This window comes from Heliangelus exortis, chromosome 2 (assembly GCF_036169615.1).
Source record: "Heliangelus exortis chromosome 2, bHelExo1.hap1, whole genome shotgun sequence".
NCBI lineage: Eukaryota > Metazoa > Chordata > Aves > Apodiformes > Trochilidae > Heliangelus > Heliangelus exortis.
This window is the reverse complement of record NC_092423.1, coordinates 81002632-81025713: the sequence shown is the minus strand read 5'-3', so window position 1 is coordinate 81025713 and position 23082 is coordinate 81002632. Positions and strand designations below refer to the sequence as shown.

The 23082-nt window shown below is 35.2% G+C and overlaps 1 protein-coding gene and 1 long non-coding RNA gene across 2 annotated transcripts in view; both read right to left on the bottom strand.

Moving 5' to 3' along the window:
- LOC139793726 (uncharacterized) overlaps positions 1-23082 on the bottom strand; it is a 329041-nt gene that overhangs the window by 187878 nt on the left and 118081 nt on the right. The gene's annotated exons all lie outside the window — the stretch shown is intronic.
- The window catches only part of ABCA13 (ATP binding cassette subfamily A member 13), a 139420-nt gene that overhangs the window by 107498 nt on the left and 8840 nt on the right, over positions 1-23082 (bottom strand). The window contains exons 5-7 of the mRNA XM_071738686.1: positions 22431-22595; positions 20751-20953; positions 15220-19932 (exon numbers count right to left, since the gene is read on the bottom strand). Coding sequence (XP_071594787.1) covers positions 15220-19932; positions 20751-20953; positions 22431-22595 — 5081 coding nt within the window. The remainder of the gene's footprint in view (positions 1-15219; positions 19933-20750; positions 20954-22430; positions 22596-23082) is intronic.

The window sequence follows — 23082 nt, the reverse complement described above, 5'->3', positions numbered from 1 at the left end:
GAAAATTCATCTGTAGTCAAGAACAAATGACATAATGGTCCAGGAAATAATGCGTATCTTGTCATGATGTTTAACAGAAAGAGATCCAATAAATTTTAAAGTGAACAGAAGCTACAGTATGTAAGTAGTATAATTTAGTGCATTATGAACTCATCATTCCAGAGTAATATGTTACAATATGTCTATGTGGGAAGATAGGTTTTTTTTCCTTGTGTCTTAAACTATATGAACCTTGACAACCAGTAAACATTCTTGTCCTAGAAAATATTAATCAACATTAATCCAATAATGTGTGGGTATAAAATGGCAATAATTAGATATTGCACAGACCCTACTAAAGGGAAGGCATACACTGGATCACAGAGAAGTTATTAGTGTTATTTCTATGAGGTTTACCTTAGGTTCACTTTTTCACTGAGAAAAGTGTTATAGTCCCAAAAGAACAAAAATAACAAAAATTCTTATAATTTAAAGCCATAAGACATTGCAGGACAAAAGAATATCTGAATGTTATATGGCAAAAAAAAGCTTATTTAATTTAAAGTAAATTGAAAATAAAGATTATCATTGCAAAACATTAATGATCATCTGAAATCATGAGATGCTGTTATAGGGTATATCACAGATCCTTGCTTAATTGAGAACAAAATATATTCAGCTGACAAAAAAAGGTGACAGAAGGAAAAAGAAAGTCATTTTAGTAGGTGTAGATACAACTGAGCAGGCCTAGAAGAGTCATCAGCTATGATTTCCCTCACTGCTTCTACCTGTTTCTTGTTACCAACATTCAAGATTAGGTTTAACACAGCACGTGAAGATGACACCAGGATGTCTGACATAACTAAGAGTCTGTCATAAAAGAAAAATACTAAGGCAAACAAAGAATTACTAGAATACATCTATTTATGCTATCCAAACAGAGAATGACTGTGACTGGCCTTCCACAAACATGTGAGTAAATCAGAGAAGTTATAAAAGCTGCAGAACATTTTTTATACAAGATTGTAGCCCTTGGCAAACTTCAGTCAGAATTTTATACATTTTTTAACACCAAAAGGCTTTTCAGGAACCTTTCACAACTAACAGAATTCAGTAACTCAGCAAGTGCCCTGCAGCTTACCTGTTCATAAGTGACAAACATACCTACAATTAGCTATGTAAATATAAGCAAATTTCAAACAGCAAACAAAAAAGCAGCAGTCATGATCAAAACCAGCAGCACTTCTCTTCAAAGAGTTACTCATTTGCTTAATGTTGTTAACAGTAGAATGGGTCTCTCTCTTCCAATTACTACTGACTGGCAGATACTGAGTTTTTAAGTCATTTTTTACTACTCAATATGCAGCATAACAGTTCTGCTCCAGATTGTACAGACAAATCCACATGCATAATTGACAATACTTTATTACCACTTTCATTATAGAAGTAATTATTATTCTAAAATCAACTTCAGAATAACTTTTGCAGTTAGAAGTTAATGAAGGAGACAATTTGTATGCTGAAGGCTCAGATACTTTTTCTTTAAAACACTCTACTTACTTTACTTGGTAATCTTCCTAGGTCACTGAACTATTCTGCCATTGGTTATCATGAAAATAAAATTTAAGAAGGATGGATTCTTTTGGAAACAGAAGAAAATATTTAAGGAGGAAAACGCATAAATATCTGCACTTCAGTAGCATGCTTGTTCACTAACACAAGTTTGGCCATTATAGAAAAGAAGCAAGCAAAATAATAAAAATTAAAAGGATTATTGGAAAGTAGAAAAAAATACAGTTAAACCTGAAAGGGTAGAGATTTTTAAAAATAAACAACTTTTACTGGTCTACAAGATGAGAAAAAACTACAGAGACAGAGACACCCTTCAAAATATCAAACAAATTAACTACAGAAGCTTACAATGAATTTTTTAATCCTCTATAAATTATTAGGTGGCAAAAGCAAGCAGCAGTTTCTCAAGGAAAAAAAAATTTAAAAAAAAAATTAAAAAGAATTAACAAAAAATAAGAAATTTCAAGGTTAAATCTATGGTGTTACAGGATAATATGGATTGCCATGGAGCAAAGATTAAAACTGTGACAAGATGGCCCTCTGTTGTTTGATATGTACCTTTGTAAATTTTTTTTTAACAGGATATTTGAGAGATTCTTCAACCAAATAAACAACTTAGGGATTTCACTCCAAAAAGAACACTTAATTTGTTCAAAGGAAAGTCTGGCACAAACAGAAGTAGCTTAAGGAAAGCAGAAAAGGTGTGAGCATTTGATGAAAGCCTCTTTTCACTGTGGCAGTCAAAGAGCTACCCCAAAGAACAGAGGCTCAAAAAGATAACTAATAGGTACAGAACAGCATTTTTCAGCATGCCTCTTTGTCACAAGGATTAGAAGATCTTGAGAAAGATTTACCACAAGGAAAAACATTACATGAGGCAGTGTTTACTCTGCACTGTAGTCACAAACAAGTTTGCGCTTGTTTACCACTGGGGGATCTTCTACAGGTTTGCCACTTGAGAAGCAGAGTCAATCCTAAACTTTCCATACAGAATAGCAAATCCAAAAAGTAATGCCACAGGCATCAACATGTTTTCTTATGGAATAAGGTGCTGCTTAGAAACTGGTAGCTTTTTCTGATTTATTTAATACCAGATCCTGTGCTAGCTGTATAGATGTGTATGCAGCAACCACCCTTAAAGGCAAGGACGAAAGAAATAACAAAATACCCCAACTCACACCTCATGTTATATTGTTTTCCTATGTCAAGCAGAACTATCACACAAAAACCTTAACTGACAAACAAAAACCCATAGCAGATACAAGAACTGCACATGTTGTCTTGAAATCTTATTCTTAAAAAAAAAAAAAGCTATTTCTTATAAACAGCATAATAGTATGATCATTAAAATAATAATAATAATCAAATACAGCATTAGCAGAAAAGGCATGGCTATCTTCAAATCACGGATAATACATGATGTTGCTAATCAGTAGCCTAACACCATATTAATTTAATCTATGATCTCATAAATGAATGAAAAAGATATGAGAGAAACAGCACATCAGTAATCTCAAAATTACAAGAGTGCTTGAAAGAGTCTTTCTAGGGTCTATGGACTCTCTTGTCTCAAGTTCCCAACTTTCTAGGACACAATTTCTATCAGTGTTTCACCTTACTAATCTCACACACCCCTAAGGAAGTATCTCATGGTGGGAATTAAGGATGCATATTGAAATCATACACATACCTGCTGCAGTGCAGAGATGTCAAACACACCAATATTCTGAATTCCTTGGAGGAACATTGGAAGTTTTTCCACGATGTGGTGGGTTTTATTGAGAAGAGCACTGATACTAGAAACCACATCCAGTAGCATATTTAATACATTGCCTATCTCAGATGGTATCTTAATCTTGAAAAAGAAGGGAAATCACAACAATAAATTCATAATAGAAACAAATTTTAACCTTTTAATGAAACACTCATAATTTATTTGGTCTTTTTCTAAAACTGATTATACAATATTCTTGTAAATTACATTTTAAAAAACTCCTTTTAGTATAACTCCTCAGGTACCTTCCAATTCAGCTAAAGAAAAATTCTCTGGTAACGTTAGAACTGGCCTATGACAAATCAGGACTTAAAATCCAGAGAACACATTTCTACTTATCAAGCTGATGGGATATTAATACTAATGGGATGTGCAACATCCTGCCCCCTGGGATTTCAGTGGGAAGGAGAATCTTTCCTTCGATAGGTTCAAGATTCTCAGTTCAAGTTTAATATTTTAAAAATACTTTGTAAGTTAAATTAAATCTAATAACCATTTTAATTGCTTTAGGCAATTAAACTTCACATTAGACAAGAAACTTTCCTGTCACACTATACATCCTTTTGCATTTTTCATATGTGCTGTCTCTTACCTAAAGTAATTGTGTCCATTTCATTCCCTACATGACTAAAGTTCAATTGGCTGTTTGCTGTTTCCACCATACAAGTTTTGGCATTGTGAATTTTTCTTCCTATTTCCTTTGCTTTTACAGATTTTTTAGACAATGTGGTAATGCAAACTGATTGTTACCTGCCTAAGCATGATAATAGAAAAAATATCATTTCATTAAATACTTTCACCTGCTTCCTCTTATTATCTTTATTTTATCTACCTTTATCTGACTTTCTGCTATAATAACGTCTGTGCTTATTTTTACTTCTCAGTTTTTACCTGCTTTTAGATATTTTTTTTAAATTCTGAAAAAAATCTTATTAAGTTATAACATTAGCAAAACTTCCACAGTAATTTAGGATGAACAAAAATGGATGACAAAATTTTTTTTATTCTTTGTTAGGAACTCATGCTTCAGTCAGGTTCAGTAGAAAAGCCCATCATAATAAGCACCGGGGTTTTTCCTTTTTTTTTTTTTTTTTTCTAGGTTAGCAGGTAATTCATAAAGTGGAAATCTTTTCTGTCTGCTATCTTAACCTATGCTGGGAAATTGCCTTGTTTTTAAAGGTGTGTAGCAAATCTGTTTATTCATACATGTGGCATCCAGAATATAACCTGGCATCTATGGCTTTAGACCAAAATATTCTTCTTTCCAACATTATAACTATTTTTTTAACTATTTATAGTTACATTTCACGTTCTGTCAGTAAATTCCAAAAGAATGGAAATAGATGTCTGCTAACTATCATAAAACCCATCCAATAATTTTGGTCTCTCAAGTAAAAATATCTCCCTGAAACCCCAGATTAGATCCCAGATTATCTACCGTTGTACAGATAATACAGTTTTGCTACAGGATTATGCACCCTTTCATTACAGTTTTGGTAGTGTACTGTTCTTCTAAAGCCATCTGAGCAGCCTTTCACAGTTACAGAATAGGAAGTGACTAACTGCATGGACAGTAAACTCTGCTAAAAATGAATAAAACTACATCTTCAACCATCTGTGTATTCTCTCAAGCTTCCATAATTAACTCCTCAGCTTTCCTGAAGAAACAAGAAATGGAACACAGTAGCAACTGCCAGCCCCATTCTTCACCTGTTATATTTGCTTTCTGGGGCTAAATTGAGACAAAAAAATGCAATGAGTCCAATGTTTGCTGGACTCCACAGAGAAAGAGCATTTGAAGAAATAACAACACTTTGTTTATCTACCTGCATGCTTCAGACCCGCGTCAAAAGAAACCCATAGGAACCAAATGCTTTTTTCCCCATCTTACCTTGTAAATTATATGACGTAAGTTCAAATCCTGTATAATCATTACAAACATGGTATACAAGTCCAGTGCTGGTAAAGAACATAATTCTTCCACTGCCAGGGAAGTTTTATTGTTTTCAGGTAGCTTTAGTAGAAGGCTAAGTATTTCTTCATCACATCTTCCAGTTAAAGCTACCACAAAGGCACTGTAAAAGAACTATCATAATGCATGTGTATTAAAAAAAAATTCTCCCTGAAATGAACCACCTTTTAGAGTCAATAAGATGAGAATTTGAAGCCATCAATAGATCTGAAACAATTAAATATCCAGTTCTAAATCAGCTTGGTATTCTCTTACTTTAAATTCTTCATATATAAAAAGAGATTAATTGTATTTCATACAAGATCTATTTGTGTTTGTCAACAGGTCAATCATTCCATTCTATGTGCATTCATAGCATAAGCAGGCATATTTACAATGCTGAACAAGCCCATTCAAGCAGATACACACTTTTGTTTCTTTGTTCTAGATGGATGGATCACGAAATTCAGGCAATATGGACCTCCCTTCTTTCAGACACTTAAGGATGCCTGTATGGCAAAGTGTTCATTCTGAGCCAGCTCTCATTCAGCACTCCTTACAAGTATTATTATTTAACAGTGTGCATAATGAAGAAAAGCATAAGCAGACCTCAAGCAGACAACTAAAACTCCTTGGATAACAACTGTGTGCTTCTGCTTACAAAACTGTTACATTGAAAGACAAATGCTTGCAAACTCAGATATCTCAGAAGGAGCACTTCTCCTATGGAGAGAGTCTGATAGAGTTGGGGTTGTTCAGCCTGGAGAAGGCTTCAGAGAGACCTTAGAGCAGCCTTCCAGTACCTGAGGGGGCCTACAGGAAAGCTGGGGAGGGACTTTTTAAAGTGGTATGTGGTGGCAGGGTGAGGGGTAATGGTGTTTAAACTGGAAGAGGGTAGACTTAGGTTAGACATTACAAAGAAACTCTTTAGTCTGAGAGTGCTGAGACACTGGAACAGGGAAATTGTAGATGCCCCCTGCCTGGAAGTGTTCAGGGCCAGCCTGGATCGGACTTTGAGAAACCTGGTCTGGTGAGAGGTTGGAACTAGATGATCTTTAAGGTCCCTTCCAACCCAAAACATTCTATGATTCTGTGATTCCTATCTAACAGCTGCTGAAATGACTGAAAGAAAGCAATTAGTAGCAAATCCAGAAAAATTACAAGTTTGGAAACTGTAGGAGACAAAATACAGAACTCAAGGCTCCACAGTGCTCCTTAGGACAGAATCTGCCTGTGCTGTCTCCACCGAATGCATCTGTAGCTACTAAAAAGTACTCAGTGAGAGAGAAGATCCCCAAGAAAATCAAATTAAGAGTCAAAGTCAGTCAAGATATATAGTCTAAATCTTTCATTCCAATGAACATTTTAGATCCCAAGGTATTAACGTGATTTTTAGATTTTGAATTGGAATATATGACCTTTAAAGGTCACTTCTACCTCATCCATTCTGTGATTCTCTGATTTCTATTCTGGACCAAAATTTTGTCTTTCTGATTCCAAAGGATTTCCTGTATATTTAAATACTCTCTGAATATGAATATGAATATAAATATAATTCTGCTAGGAGCATAAAAGAATACTGATTTAGACTTCTTGGTGCTGAAGAGATTTGTGATATAACTCGAAATTTATCTGCTCATGCCCCAGATGAATAACACCATTTCAATACAGTTTTTTCCATTCAGAGTTTTATCCACCAGATTAAGTACTTTTGAACTTTTCTTGCAACCTTCAGAGTTCCAGAGCTAATCCAAACTCCTATCTTTAGCAAAAAAAAAAAGTCTTCAATTTACAAGTTTTTAGTGACATCAAAACATTTAATCACATAACAATGAGCATGGTCAGAGCATAATATTGGGGTAGAAATTGGTAAGTGCAATAAGCACAAACAAATCAAAGGCTTACTCTTATTATTCCAGAGGCAAGCATAGTAATAGTATACAGTCACAGACATACAGGACTGACAGCAATCATTATATATATTATATATATAATTATTATATATGGTGCCTATATATACCATGAACATAAGGGGCATGTCTGAATAATAGCTTTAAAAATACTTGTGGATCTTGAATAATCAGTAAGAGACACAGGCTTTAATGCTCAATTTCAGCTGTAGGAGGATTTAAACACTTGAGCAAACTAGAAAACATCTGTATAGATATGCAAATGTGAGATGTGTACACCTAGCTAAACTCTACATAGGACTTTAGCCAAAAAATAAGGACAGAAAATCTCCTGAAAATTCACACAAATAGCATTATTATTCCAAAAGATCAAAGGTGCACTGACTCACATTTAACTGAATCATTTCCAGATTATTTCTCACATTATCATTTAATGGCATGAAAATAACAAGCTAATGATAAAAGCAATCACACTGCCAAAGAAACAGAACAAATAATGTATAAGTAGTTAAGATGATGTGAAATGCCTTTTTGATAGCCACACGTTTCATACATGGAACATGCAACAGTTTCTGCCAGTGGAGCATCAGTGACACCCAGTGGCTGCTTGATTGACTTGATTAGTTTATACTAAATGTACTTCCAAATCTTTTCAGTCTTACAAACACTAACATGAGAGAAAAACCTGTAAGTTAGGAGGCAATTTACATGATTTCTGCTAGTCCTGGGATCACAGGACACAGCAGCGGTGATAAGACACAGTCCTTCACTCAGAAAATTTAAATAATATACCCTTTAGACAACACTAAGGACACTACAGATAAATGAAGGGAAGATAGGATAAGATACTGGTAAGATAACATCAGAACATGAAGAGCACATGAAATGATTTATTTTTTTTTTAATTTTAAAAATCAGACAATTGTACTGCAATGATCAGTGGTAGAAAGATGCAAAATTATCTATGCAGTAATCTTTTGCAGTAATTTTCTAAAGTATCAAGATAGCAAAGTTCAAATTCCATGTCAGCCCAGGGGTTAAAATACTGCTGAAGTAATGAAACAGTATCATTTAGACCAGAAGACTATTGCTAATATAAACTGATCTCTTCATGTTTCTCATTATTATTTCAAAGTCATAAATCTCAAAAATATGCCACTTAGAAGTGACAAGTGAAAATATAAGACTTCACACAAGAAAGGCGGTTTGTTTTGTTTCAATTTGCCCATCAGGCCATAGGCAGACCCATTAATTTAACACCTCTATTTGATCCTTTACCTTTGACTGAGAGATACTGGCTTCCAAGATGGTACTGATGGTTTCTTCAGAAATATTGACAGAAGAACCAATGTCCAGCCTTAACCGAGTAACATTCTGCACACACTCTTTAATTTTCACATCTGGAAGAGAAGAAAATTCATGACAACTGTACCACACTGTTGAATTAAATTGCCCAGACTGTATCCTTTTCCTGAGATTTGTAATAAGGGATGATAAAGGACACAAAAACTTCATTATTGTGTAATTCACTTCTACTTCAAGTGTGAAAGTCACTCTTCTAGAAGACTGAAGAACTTTTGCATCTCTTTGCATACTCCTTATAAGAGCACAGGTTATCCCAGATCACTGTATTATGAGAACATCTGAGATTAGGGAAGCAGCCTTTAGACCTTTAAGATCCCTTCTTCCACTAACTTAAAGTCCCCTCTTCTTTCTAATAAATCTCTGCATGTTATTGGACAGGTTCTGAAAGGGTAAGCTATGGTGTCCTGTGCCAACGTGAGTGCATTTTTGTGCATGTGTACAATGAAAATAGACTGCATTAAATCAGTAGTCTCCACATGCTGTAGCCTTTTAAAGTTTGAAGAATAAGGCAAAAATTATTGTCCCACAAAATTATACAGCAGTCATTTATAAAAATTGAAGAAAACTGGAACCCACCATTCAAAAGATTAATATTGCTGAGAAAAGCTGTCGCTGGGTTTTCTGACATCTGTAGCTCCAGATTTTCCACCACCCTGAAACAACAGTCTTAATTTCATAAGTTATCAGAATGAAGTCTTTACATTACTATATATGAAGAGTAATGTGAATAGTGAAACAGACACTAAATGGGGTAAAAGGGGTCACATTATGCACTATGTGCACTCCCTGTGAATGCAATAAGCAACTCTACAGACTTTCTGATGTTGTATTTTTATGGTGCAGGCATCATCCTATTTTATGCCTAAATGAAGTGTAAATATAGAGATCACAATGGCTGAATGCTCTAGTAAAGAGTACCTTATGGAGAAGCACAGTTCTAGCAATGCCTCAGTTCTTACTGAACACAGGTTTTTAAAGCCTAGAGATATAAAGCACTGCAGTTCAGGAAGAATGAAGTCTATCTAATTGTAATTTAAGTAAAAAAGAGTATACACACATCACATATTTACTATTCATAAACTGGATTTGAGTCTATGGTCCATAAGTGTAGCATCCAAGCGCAAGTTCTTCTGTATTATTACTTTAGTTCACAGAGACAATTCAAGCCCATCAATGACAACTAGTATAGCAACAACTGTGACAAGGGCTACTTGTAATGGACAGCAAGTCTGAAATATTCTGTAGTAAGTTGTTTTTGTTTAGCAAATATCTGAAAGTATTCCGAATTCAAGCCTGCCAGTTGACACACGCTTTTTAGTGTTTCTGTCTGAACTATTGCACTGATCTGAACTTTTATTTTTTTCCTAAATATACCCATCTACTCAGAGGACAAGGCCATACCAAACTAGCATTAAATACAAAATTAAGATATCAATATTCTGACCTGAGGTCATGGAAAACTGGAAATATCTTCAGTTGTGATTCAAAGCATTCTCCTTGTGGAGCAGCTTCAAATACTCAGTAAAATTACAAGCTCTCTTAGAAATATCCAGAATTCTGCTAAATTACTTAAACAATGTGCATTGTCTCCACTCAATTTTCAATTTAAAGGAACGAAGCTTCAAGCAACTCTGATAAACAGTATTTCTTTTGTAATGACATAATTTAGTACACAGACAAATGCACCAAATGGTATTGCTAACAAGAACTCCTTGGGGTACAAAAATGCAGAATGCTTTACATTTGCAATTGTCTCTGTATATTCCTGGTTAGTTGACATTCACAGCTGCCATTGCTGGTATCTTGCAAGGCCCTCAGGAAGCTCTCCAAAGTATTGGAAAGTTCTTGGTTTATATGTGCCATACTCTCACAATCCCTTTTGTTGAAAGGAGGCCACATTCTTTCAATATCCTGCAAAACAGAGTGATCATCATGAGATTATTTTATTGGTCAAAGTATCAGGTTTTGGCAACCAGATGATGCATATTTTCAAATGAATATGGGTAAGGCAATATGCTTTTACTTAATGTGTGTGCAACTGAAACTTAGGGAGAGGTTTTCAAGAACCAAGAAATTTTCAGAGAGCTGAGTTTTGGAAACAACAAAAATATTTGTGAATGTAACCTAGCATATCAAGTAGATTCATCCCTTAGGAGAAGTGCAAATGTTTTCATTTGAATCTTACTTTCAATATGAAATGAGGTTTTATGTTTGGGGTTTTTTAGGCTATTTTTATCTTTTTCCCTAGAATAATTGTTCTGAACATCAGTTTCCATCCAGCAAACCAAAATGTCTGGCTACCCATAACTAGTTTTTCTTCCATTATATTTTGTGTAATGTTCACTTTTATCTTTTCTCCTGAATATTCACATTTCTGATTTTGCAAGTCTTCTTCAATATTGGGAGAAGCAGGTCGTAGAATGGTAGTGACTACAGAAATGGATTTTTTCTGCAAAAAGTGCACTTTAGAAATGAGTAATGTCTCTAATGTCTGTTTGCTTTGAAACATTGGTACTCATATAATCAAAATGTCCAGCTGGACAAACTAGCAGAGTTATTTCACAAAGAAAAGACAAATTCCATAATAAAAGTATTCCATACATTATAGGATTTTGTCTGCCTGCTTCCAACACAGAGGAGTCTCTAAATGCCAAACGTTACTGTCTCCTACTGGTAATTACATGGGCTGTTAAAGAAAAACAGACTGCCTCCAGCTGGTAACCACAACTGCTAATGTAGCATGAATGGCTGTCCAGAAAATTTATTTGTATGTACCTTGATTTCACAGATGTTCATGTGAAGATTTAAAAGTATAAATGTACTCTAATTCATCAATTTAGCAGTATCACAAAATTTGAAAGAATTAAAAATTGGTTGCTGCTTTGTACTGAACAGCAATCTAATTACAAATAGTAATTCTAGTTGTATCTACAGCTTTCAAAGCTCACCAATGTTTCACCCAGAATTCCTTCTGGGTATCACTATCAAAAACATTAGAACTATGCTCATACAAACCCCAGGTTTAGCCACTGTATGGTCTCATCATTCAGACAGTAAGGAAAAAACCAAAAATTTCCATTATTTTCCAAAGTTCAATGCATGCTGTAAAGCACATCTGTAGTTGTGGAAACTACTCAGACCTGATAATGATCTTGAACCACAGTGATTCCTTCAATGACAGAGAGGAGTAAGTGACTGCTTAATCGCTCTTTACACTTTGTAACAACACAGGAAAGGTTGCCAATGAAAACTGGTTCTTCTGTAAGAGAAAATATCCTGGTTTAATCAGTTAAAAAGAATAAACAAATTACTATAATCAGATTAAAAGTTAACAAAGTACAAGTAAGTTTTTAAAAGTAAATTAAGTCTGATGTGTTAAGGCACTAAGACTGAGAAATATTTCTACCTAAAGTTATTTATCATTGCAGAGAAGGGCTAGGTTGATTCAATTTCCATTACTCTTCTCCACTACATTTTCCTGATCAATACTAAGAACAGCAATTCCTACTGCTGAATGAGAGATAAAAAGTTAATTTTTACTCTTTGGGAGCAAGAAGCATTACTCTGAGAAGCTGTGTATATTAACCACATCTATCTGCCACCTCCTCAGGCAGGCTCCCCTGATCTTATATGTTCAAACTCTTCAGTGAGCAGTAACTTTCAAAGGGGAGGAAACAGAATTACATAGTTAGATTATCAATAAGAATCCATATAGGGGATATTTATCACCTGATCATGCAATGAGAATTTTTACTCAAGTGTGCAGTCCCTATGGCTTTGGAAAAAAAGCCCTATTCCTCTGTCTGACATGGGTTTGTACATGGGAGAGCAAGCAAGGCTTTCAGTTTGACAATTGAATTCTGGCTTACAGAAGGATCAAGTTAATTTTTCTCCCATGTATTTTTCATTATGTTTAGTTTGTAAATCAAGAAGGAAGAATAATAAACATTCATCATTGCTCAAAGAACAAGCTAACCTTAGTCTTCCTCACAGAAGTAACACAATCCAACTCAGTAATGTAAATCAAGTCAAGCAATTTTCATCTATTCTCATTAGGTTTCATAATGTTTTCCGTATCAAATGAAATACTATGACACATCCTCATGACCAGTGTACCAGAAATATGAGCAGAAATAAGAATGACAAAAATTTAGTTCCTTAATCTCAGTTATTTCAATAAATAGACTGTTCTTCAGAGGCTGAAGACAGATACCAGGTACTTGGCACACATTTTCAGTATCACTCATTCTAAGCTCTACCCTCCTATCGTTTTTGGGAACTACATCAGTAACAGGAGAGTGGAGAAGACAAGCAGAATTGTGTTGTAATCACATCTTAAGTTTTGTTTGGAAATGAAGTAGGCATTAGACATCACCAATCTCACCCCTTACTCTAGAATCACAGGTCAATGCTTCCTAATTCTCTCTTTGAACACAATTCTGAGCATAGTTGGGTTAAAATACAAAGTTTGAAGAGAAAAGGCTTTGCTTTCCCCAGAGAAATCATAATAGGAAATGACACCACTAGGTCAATACAGAGCCTTTCCCAAAGTGATCATCTGGGGGGGCTATATGCAAGGAATAAAACAAACCTAACACATTGTTGAAGATGAAGTTATTCAGCCACAGATAGCCAATCCATGGGCTCAGCACATCCAGAAATGGGACATGCCACTTGCTTTATATAATTGTCCCTTCTTTATTTTCTGCCACCTATATGCTGCCTTATGTCAGCTCTGGAACATTAACAAAACCTCTGTAACATGACTCAGTTCTCTGACCTGGCAAAAAATTATCCAGTAAAAATGGTAATACAAAACCCAAATGTATACAGTATACATACTATATATATATATATATATATATATATATATATATATATATATATATACACACACATACATATACACATATGCTTGCTGGATTTGAATGGCAAATCAAAGGTAAGAGATCTTGGTGTGACAGAGTAATTCCAGAAGGGAGGGAAAGAGCACACAGCTGAAAATGAAAGATCTGCAAGGCCTCCTGCTTCCACTGAGATTTCAAATGAACATGAACACTCTAGAAAGCAATCATCCCTCCACAGGATGTGCATGAAATTTCTTCCTGTACCTCTGCTGGCATAATTTCCGGGCATCAGTATGCTTGACATGCTTGACTTCACCTAAATTAACTCACTTTTCCAAAGGTTGCTCAGAGTAAAGCTTTAACATCATAGTACTAAATACATATGATGACCCATAGAGTCACTACTGTGATAACCAACCTGAGAAGATTTTAAGAACATTTAAAATGGTAAACTGGAACTTCTGAAATAGTAGGACACTAGCAGGTTGCAAATGTTTCTGAAGAATCTTGCAGATTTCCAGTGCTCTGTAGAAAGATTATCAGGAAAGTATTATTCTCTTAACAAGAGTAACACAGAGAATTTCAACAGATTACTATGTATGGTTACAATCTTCAAAAAAACATACAAGGATTTCAGTATTAGCAGTTATTACATTTTCTGAAATATTTCAAAATCAGAACATACCTCCATGCAAAAAACCCCAGCAAACCAAAACAAACTAAAAATCCCCACATCAAAAAACTTTTTTATCAAGGTAATGAGTCATGAGCTTTCTTAAGACCTTAGGAGTGCTAGAAAGTACCATAACAAAATAAAGAAAATCATAAAAGCTACAGAAATACTGAGAGCCCACACCATATACTGCCTTGATGACGAAGAGCAGAGCACTTGAAACCTCTTTATAATCAGCATTTGGGGAAAACAAAACACTTTTCTAATATTTGATTTTTCAACAGATTTGGCTAATACCTGGCCATGCTTACCACTGGTTTGACATATTTACATAAAATTAGTTAAGGAGGTCTAAATATCACATGAGAGTCATGCATCAACTTCATTATGCTGTTTCTCAGCTGGTCTTTATTGGCAGGATCCAAAAGCAAGACATCCCAGGGCCGTTTGAAGCAACCAATCTTGTGCAAGTCATTCAGTGAGAATTACTTAAATGCAGCAACTCAAGTCTAGCTGTATTTTTATTAAATAAATTGTCTGTAAATATTTTCCTGAAGCATAGTTTCCTCTGCTGCTGCTAGATTACATTTGATTTGAGTAATATGGAAAAAAAAAAAAAAAAAAAAAACCAAACAAAAAACTTTGGACCCAAGATTCCTTCAGAAACTGTATTTGTTAAAGAAAAAAAAACTTAATGCAAAGCCATTACCACAAAAGGGTCATCTTTTTTTGCATAAGTCACCAGAAAAATAAGTTGAAAGCATTTCAGATATCTACTTTTGGATATAGAAAGAAAAAGAAAAAAAAATTATTGGCTTCCTGCCAATAGTTGTGGGTTCAGTGTTCAGACCTGTAAGAATTTTAAAACACTGGTATCATCAAATATTTGGTTCTATAATAATTCCAAAGAAATAACTTCCAATATCAACACAGATGACTTAGCAAGACAATAACCCGGTCCACACAGTAAAGCATGATACCAAATATAACTGGTCTTGACAATATAAGTTGATAAAAATATTGTTTTGATCAAAAGCACAATTTCGAAATGAAACTAATTAACTTAAAAGTTTTGATTCAGCTGTTTACAAAGACCCCTTCTGTCATTATCAACACACTGTCAAAATGAGTATATAGAAAACACTCACCTCATTTCTCTCACTATATCCTGATGCAATTCTTTTGGTAAGAAGGTTATTTTGTTCCAGTCATGTTCTGTGGTAGACTGAAATACCATTTGCAAGATCTCTTCCAAGATCTCCAGAGTTTTGTTTTGGGAATGAGTAGAAAGTTCTCTATGTAGTGCGTTATCAACAATGGAATCAATTAAGTCAACTACCTGAAGCTCAGTGTTGTTTTTATGCAGATCTTCGTCTATAACAGCAAGATCAGCAATTATATGAAGGAGATTATTTAACAAAACTGAATTAGCAGTATAAGTATTATTCAGGTTTTCTCTGCTACTATCAATGAATAATTTACCAGTATAAACTTCCTTAGAATTATTTTGGAATAGTTCCAGAAAGTCAATAATGTCTTTGACAACCAGCAGTAGGTCATTCGACGAATTTTCATCAGCCATAAGGAGAAAAAGAACATGCATTATTTTAGAATAGTTTCTGCTGTTACACTCACATAGAAAGCTGTTTACAATGTCTTGTATGTCTTCAAAATTTCTTAACATAGCATCTACAGATGATTTATTAAATTTCTGTACTGAAGCATCAAGAGCCATTGAAGAGGACTGTCCAGTGGCTAAACTTAGTAATTGAAACTCCTGGTCTATCACGGCAAGTAAGTGTCTAATACTAAAATTCTCCAATAAATCTTCAATGCTTGTAACTATAGGAAACCAGAAGTTGTCAAAGTTATCAGATATATTACTGTTTTCATTTAAAGCTGATAATACCATAAGCATTGAGTATGTCTGGTTTCCAACAGAAGACAGCATCATTAAAGGCTGAATTGCAGAAAGGAAAGAAAGGACAGCTTCCTTATCCAGGAGTCCAGAAACTTCACTGGTCATATTCTTAACATTAGTAAAAACAGCCTTTGTAAATGATGTTTTTGAATGTCTGTTCCAATTTAAGCCACCAAAAAGATCATCCAACTGTTCAAGCACACCTTTGGCCATTTCCATTTCTGCCACTGGAATACTGCTCAGTGTTTCTATGATATGTAAAGCTACTTGGCTCTTTGGTGTGAAGTAACAATTGTTGATTAATTGTGTATTATTCACTTGCAGTGGCACAGCATAGAGGGACAGCTCATTCCAAACATCCAGAAGCTCTTTGAGAACTGAGCCATTTACCTGATGGAGCTCAGAAAACTTCAAAAGAACAGAGGTCCATTCTTTAATCTGATGAAAAAAGCAAGTCAAATTGTGAATTATATCCATCTGAAAGTCTTCTGTCATGCATGAGGAACTATCATCCAGAGTGATGAGTTTCAGCTCCTTAAGAACTTCAATAACTCTGGTGTAATTAAGAGCAGAACTGCTGTGCACAAAGTCAAAGTCACAGAGTTCAAAAACGGCATCACTCTGAGGTGTTACTGTTGTCAGAGTCCAGCAGAATGCTGCAGAAAAACAAACTGAGGCCTCTGCAGAATCATCAGACATATCTTTCAATATCTCCAGTAACACTAGAAGACTTTCTCCTTCATTATCAAACTCCTCTTCAGTAAACATTGGCATTTTTTCTTCCTGAGTCAGTATGAAATCAATTACTTTGGATAGTGCTTCCGTGATGTTTCCGTGTGCTACTCTTTCTGTAAGGCTGATGACATCAAGGAGGAGATGGAATATCTCTTCTACATCGTAGAGCTCATCTTGTTCAAAGAGTTGTGTTATTTGCCATAAGCCAGTCAGGTTCCAGTTACATGAATCGTTCTCAAATGCATCCCACCAGTCTATGAACAATCCTAACTCAGAATTCTCAGTATACAAAGGCTTCATATTTTCAAAGAAATTATTTAGGCTCCTTTGGATATGTTTGAATTGACTTATCAAGAACTCAACATCCACACGCTCCATATTTTGTACCAAGGCTAACGTATGCTTCAGTAACTCTTTATCATCTTTTAATGGAAAGCCAAAAAAACTAGAAGACTTGAAAATTTTAAGTGCCTTCCTTACCAGTTCAGTGTTCAGAGCTGTTGTTTCTATCAGTTTCTGGATGAACATTTTGTGTTCACCCTGCAAGTCTGAGTCAAGTTTACCAATCACATATTGAACTAAGTCCATCAACAAACTGGTATTTTTAGCATGCAAGAAAGGTTCCATCTCAATATCCAAATGAACAGAATTGTTTTCTTGGATTTCAGAACTTTTGTTTTTCAGAAGAGTTTCAATTTCTTCCAGAAGTTCTACTGATGAAAGTTGAAGATGGTGAATAGCATTAAGGAACATTCTTGAAGTACTGCTAAATCCATGGGCTGACTGACTAAAATGGGTCTTGTTTAACATATACCATGACTGCCTCACTAAATCATTGACAACCATTTGTATTTGCCCTCCAGAATTATTTAAAAGTGTAAAAATAAATTCAAGCACACCAATGTCATCTTTTACATAAAGTTCAGGGAGAATGAAATTTACTGTTTTTGCTATAATATCAAAATAAACATTTACACACATCACATCAGAACCAGGTAGGGAACATTCAGGGAGTATAAAATTAAAAATTAAATTAACAAGGTCCATCACATTCATTAGTTTAGCGTCTGTCTCTATGTTTCCCAGAGATCTCAGTAGAAATAAAATATGTTTTGCGCTTTCAAGGTGTGGAGGTGACATGAATTTTTCACTGAGATTGCTTAATCCATGTATCCATCTTTTACAATCCTCTGCTTCACCCACGGTACTATAAAAGTTTAGAAAAGAAGTAAGGCGTGATGAAAAATTTGTTTGTGAATGGCTTAAGTCTTCCAGAGTCTCATTCAAAATCATTTTGGTAATATTCTGGAAAATACTGATACAAGCCATATATTTGCCTTCAGATATACCTTTAAAGAAAGTAGTTGTGTCTTTTATCTCAGTGAGAATAATTCCAAGTTCTTTCTGGGAGAGCTTGAGAATGGTAGAAAGGGAATTTCCAATGGAAAACACACCAGCACTCCCATCTTCTCCCTCAGATCCTTCTGAGGTGAAAGTATCAAGCCAAGAAGTGAAAAACTCTCCATTAACAACCTCCAGTAGAGATTTCTGCAATTCAGTTATCACGACTCCCATAACTTCTAAAACATTCTCTAAACTGTTACCTTGAAGTGAGCTTGTGACATTAACTGCATTGTTAAAAACACTTTGAAGATAAGCAAGGAAAGAATCCAAGTTTCTCCAGTCATTTAAATTACCACCTGCTTCAATTATGATTTTCAATACATTCATTGCTGCTGTGGTAGCTTCAACAATAAACATATCTGTACTATTGCACAGTTCATCATGAGTTGTATTTAGAAGACTTTCAGAGAGATATTCCAACTCATTTCTTAGGCTGACAAAAAAGGATGAATTCAAATTTAAGATTTTGGATGCTTCCTCAAAAATCTCTGTGCAGGTTTGAAGCCATGTAAAAGTGCAGTGCAATGCATAAGGCACACTTACCTCCTCTCCCAGGTTTGTTATATTAGACAGAGCAATGTCCAATGGAAGCAGAAGCAAGCTGTAAACTTCTGCTGAATGATCTTCAGAAGTAATGTTTGATGGATAAAAATCCATGCACCCATTATCTACCAGGCATTCTGGTATATCAAGAAATTGTTCCAAATAACAAAAGGCTGCTGTTTGAAGCTCTTCATCTATAAACAAAGTTTTAAGGCTGCTCAGAGCACTATAAACAACTTGCATTTCCTTTTTTCCTTTCTGTGCAAGAGACTGGGCCTGAAACTCAGTGAAGTTGTAAATGGTAAGTAACTTTTCACACAGAGAATCACTGGTGAGATTCCAGAGAAGTTCAAATGTTTCTGACAGAAAATCAAAAACTTTGTCCCTGTCTTGGAAATCATGCCATACTTGAAAAGCTGAAATATCTCTTGAAGTCTCATAAAGAAATGTTAACAGAGTGCTATTGCTCTCAATATTTAAGACCAGAGCATCATCGTGATACAGAGAGAAAAGCATTGAAACAAGGGAAGCCACACTAGTATTGCTTAATTTGTTGATGTTTTTGAAGAAATCATTAACAATTTCTCCTAATTCTTGCACTTTGTACATAAAAGTTTCATTTGAGACTAATAAAGAGGAAGCATTAATTACTCCATGAATGGTGCTGAAAGACCCATTGACATGATCATTCATCAATGATCCAACTTCATAGAGATTCCTTAGAAAATTTTCACTTAAGTGTTTTAAATGGTTCAAAGCATCAATATTTAACTCTGGCCCATCAGTCAGGATATTTTGGAGCAATAGCATACTTCTATTAAGGATTTTATTCTCTGTAACGTAAAACATCATCACAGATAAGGTCTCCAGTACCTCTTTCTTTTCCTCTTGACTCAAATGAGAGAGCTTAAAATCAAGTTCATAGAATACCATTTTCATTACATGCCAGAAAACTTCTGTCTTCTCCTTCGTCCAGAATCTCTGAGGAGGCTTGAAATTTTCTCTTAACTCATTATGGAGTACAGAAACTGGAAATGAGAAATTGGTGGCAGATTTCTTCCACTCAGAAATTTTTTTCATCCATGTAATTGTATTATTCAAGACCCTTTCAATTAGAGACTGATTTGAAGAGGCTGAGTAATCAAACTTGATAATTTCTTCTATCACTTCTACAATATGAAGAAGATCCATTTCATTTTCACCAGAAATCCATAAGTTCCGATCTCTCTTCAAAAACTCTTTGAAAGATGTCAAAATTCTGAAATATTAAGCATGGTTTTTTTCTTGTTAAATATCTAGTAGGCAGGCAAGAAATGGTTAAATAAATATTTTATAATTTTACAATGTAGTTCAATTTGAAATAAGTTCAAATATCATTTAAATAGTCAACACAACTTAACTACCACAAGACCTGAAATAGCAGAAATTGCAATCAATTTGGTTTTCAAAAATGTTACAAAACTCACTGAAAAGTTCTAACCATGCTCAAATCAAAATGCCAATGTTGGCAAATAGCTTCAAGTACACATTTATCAGTATTAGGAAGCTTATTAGGAAGCTTGTAAGCCAAAAAAAGTAAAACACCTTCAATTTAAGTATGTTCCAAGATCTCTTGCAAAAAAATAACACACATATGACTCCTACAACAAAAGTCCAAAAGATTTCAGATGCCCTGAACTTGCTGTATATGAGTAGATTGATCCTATAGCACACAGCCATGATAAGTATTACTGAGGCACAGCAACCATTTATGGGAATTAGACTTTGCAGAACATGGTAAAGAATTCAGATCCTAGTTCACAATGGTTCATTATATAGAGATGCTGATTCCTATGAGTCCTGACCTGTACTCAGGTTATCTGCTGAACCTGCAAGCAGCTGTACTCTGAATTGCAGATTTAATTTCTTTTTCAGAATATATATTCATCAGCCAATTATTTGACTGTAGATGAGGTTTTGAATTGCAGAAATAAAAATATTTAACAAATAAAAACCAGAAATCGATTAAATGTAATGTGAAAAAAAATTCAGGTTGATCTGAACCTCATAAGTTGCAGAAAGATAAGTAAAACTTACAGATCATGAGATGTAGTATAACCTTCTGAAAAGTAGGCATCTGATTTCTCATTCCATTGCTGGATCAGAGTATTTATGTCTGAAAAAAGCTTCCCTGCTTTCTTGTCATCTAGAACCTGTGACATGAAATCAGCTATGCTTCTTTCAAGTCTCAAAAGGAGCTTCTGAGAGAGCCTGCTGCTGCTGAACCATTGCTCGAACACCTGGTGAATTAGAAGCAAACAGAGTGTACCTTGTCAGTAAACCAAATCTTTAGTGCTTAAACAACACACTGAATTTGCAAGTCTTAAAAAAAAAAAAAAAAAAAAAAAAAAAATATGATAAGCCTCATAAAGGATGATTTTCAATACGGTTTGAACTGACCTGCAAACTTGCAAAATAACAGGGCTACATCACATATAGAACTAAAAGCTTACGCTGTGCTGTCCTTGCCCAACACAGGAATGGTAAAAAGACAGCCTGAGATTAAACCCAGCCCAAAGCAGACCTCCACAGCCAATTACTCAGGATTGTTTCCCTTACAGGATAGCTGCCTACTCGAACAACCTGATAAGAGGGCAGCAGCCTCAACATTCCTGGGGTCCCATTAATGAAAGAGATGGGGAGGACCCTGCTTTGTCCCATTGTGTAGGCATGGAATCAGGTGTACCAAGGTCTGGCCAAACCTACTGACTGCTCTGCCTTCTTCCACCACTGTATATTTTTCACAACAAGTGGTTATAGCAGATTATTTGTTGTAAGAGATGTCCAGTTCACCAAGGGAATTCCCAGTGGTCAGCATCTTACAGTACTTCAAGTTGACATCATAAGGATGTCGGCTCTTGTTTCAGAAGTTTTAAAATAGTTGATGAAATTATTACTGGATTTTCCTATGGCTACAATAGGAATTAGTTAATTAGTTTTGGCAATCACATAAATTTTTTAATTCAAGTCATCGTACATAAGCAACATCTTTATCGAGAGACAAATCGAAGGCTAAATTTTTTAGGAAATACACAGTAAACTCCACATACTTTCTTTAGGTACTAGAAACACCTTCAGAGCAGCTTGAGACACACCCAGCTGACACTTTTAAGGGAAAGAAAACCGTATTTCAGTGGAAAACAAACACTAGTATTAAGGCAGCTAGGTATGTGTTTTCCTTAGGAAATACATTTTCTACACACAACTACACATATGCCAGCATGGAGACTGCATCTCAAGCTGTTCTGCCAGAGCAGAATTTTAAGATGCTCTACTGGAGATTTACTCTCATCCCCTTCACAATGCTTCAGTCAGCATTACCAGTGAGAGTGGAGGGGAACAAAATATAAGTTCATTATATACTCTGTAAGTGGAAATCTGCAGTCTTCCTTCACTTTTGCCCCAAATTCAGGCTCAGTTGGAACAGCAAATGGGATCTTGCTTCTATCAGGCCTCTGTAGTGAAGTATATTTCACTGTATTCATTATTAGATTTCAAATCTGTATTTGAGTTAATGAGAAAATCTGATTAAGTAGACACGTGGTGATAGATCATATTTCCCCTGGAACAATTCCTTATAAGGATTACTTTTTAACAAAATGAAGACAGTTCATGACAATAACATTTAATAACTAACTCAGATCTTTTAACTGAGTTCCTGTTGACAACCTCCATGCAAAACCTGGGAATTTAATCTATGAACTTAATAAAGTGTACCTGTGCATAGAGTCTGAGCTTGCTGACAGCATGAACAAGATACAGCTTGGCCTCATGCCATGCAGGAATACAACCTTCTTCATTATTCTCTTTGTTTGCCTCATCTTCTGGCACACTGGACAGAGCAGCACACACAAACTGTTCCAGTGTCTCTCCTGTGGGAATCTGGCAGGCACATAAGAAATTGAAAAGCATCAAGAGAGCTACTGTTATCTCTGCTATCAGTTTACTTATCTGGTGAAAAAAGAATATTACATAGCCTCCTTCGGTGAGAATAAAGCCTATTTAATCCAGCCTCATGTTCTGGGGCATGTACTTCAAAATACTCCACATACAGAGTGCTGCATAAAATACCATTGGCCCCATTAGGGTGCTCATACACCAGGTAGAATGATACTTGAATATGCAAGGAATTTTCACCATGCAACTACACCAGCATCACTACTTCTCCAGTCATTTGCAAGCTGATGCTGAACTAGCTTGACAGTGATACAACATATCTACAACAAAATTTTGCACTAGAATTACTGTAGCAAAGAAACTTCACAAGTATAAAAATCACCAATGTAAAAAGCATTCAGCACAATGGTACATCTCAACCAAGTATTACATGCAGCAGAATAGTTTTAAATTGAAGTTCGGAGGTTTTGGC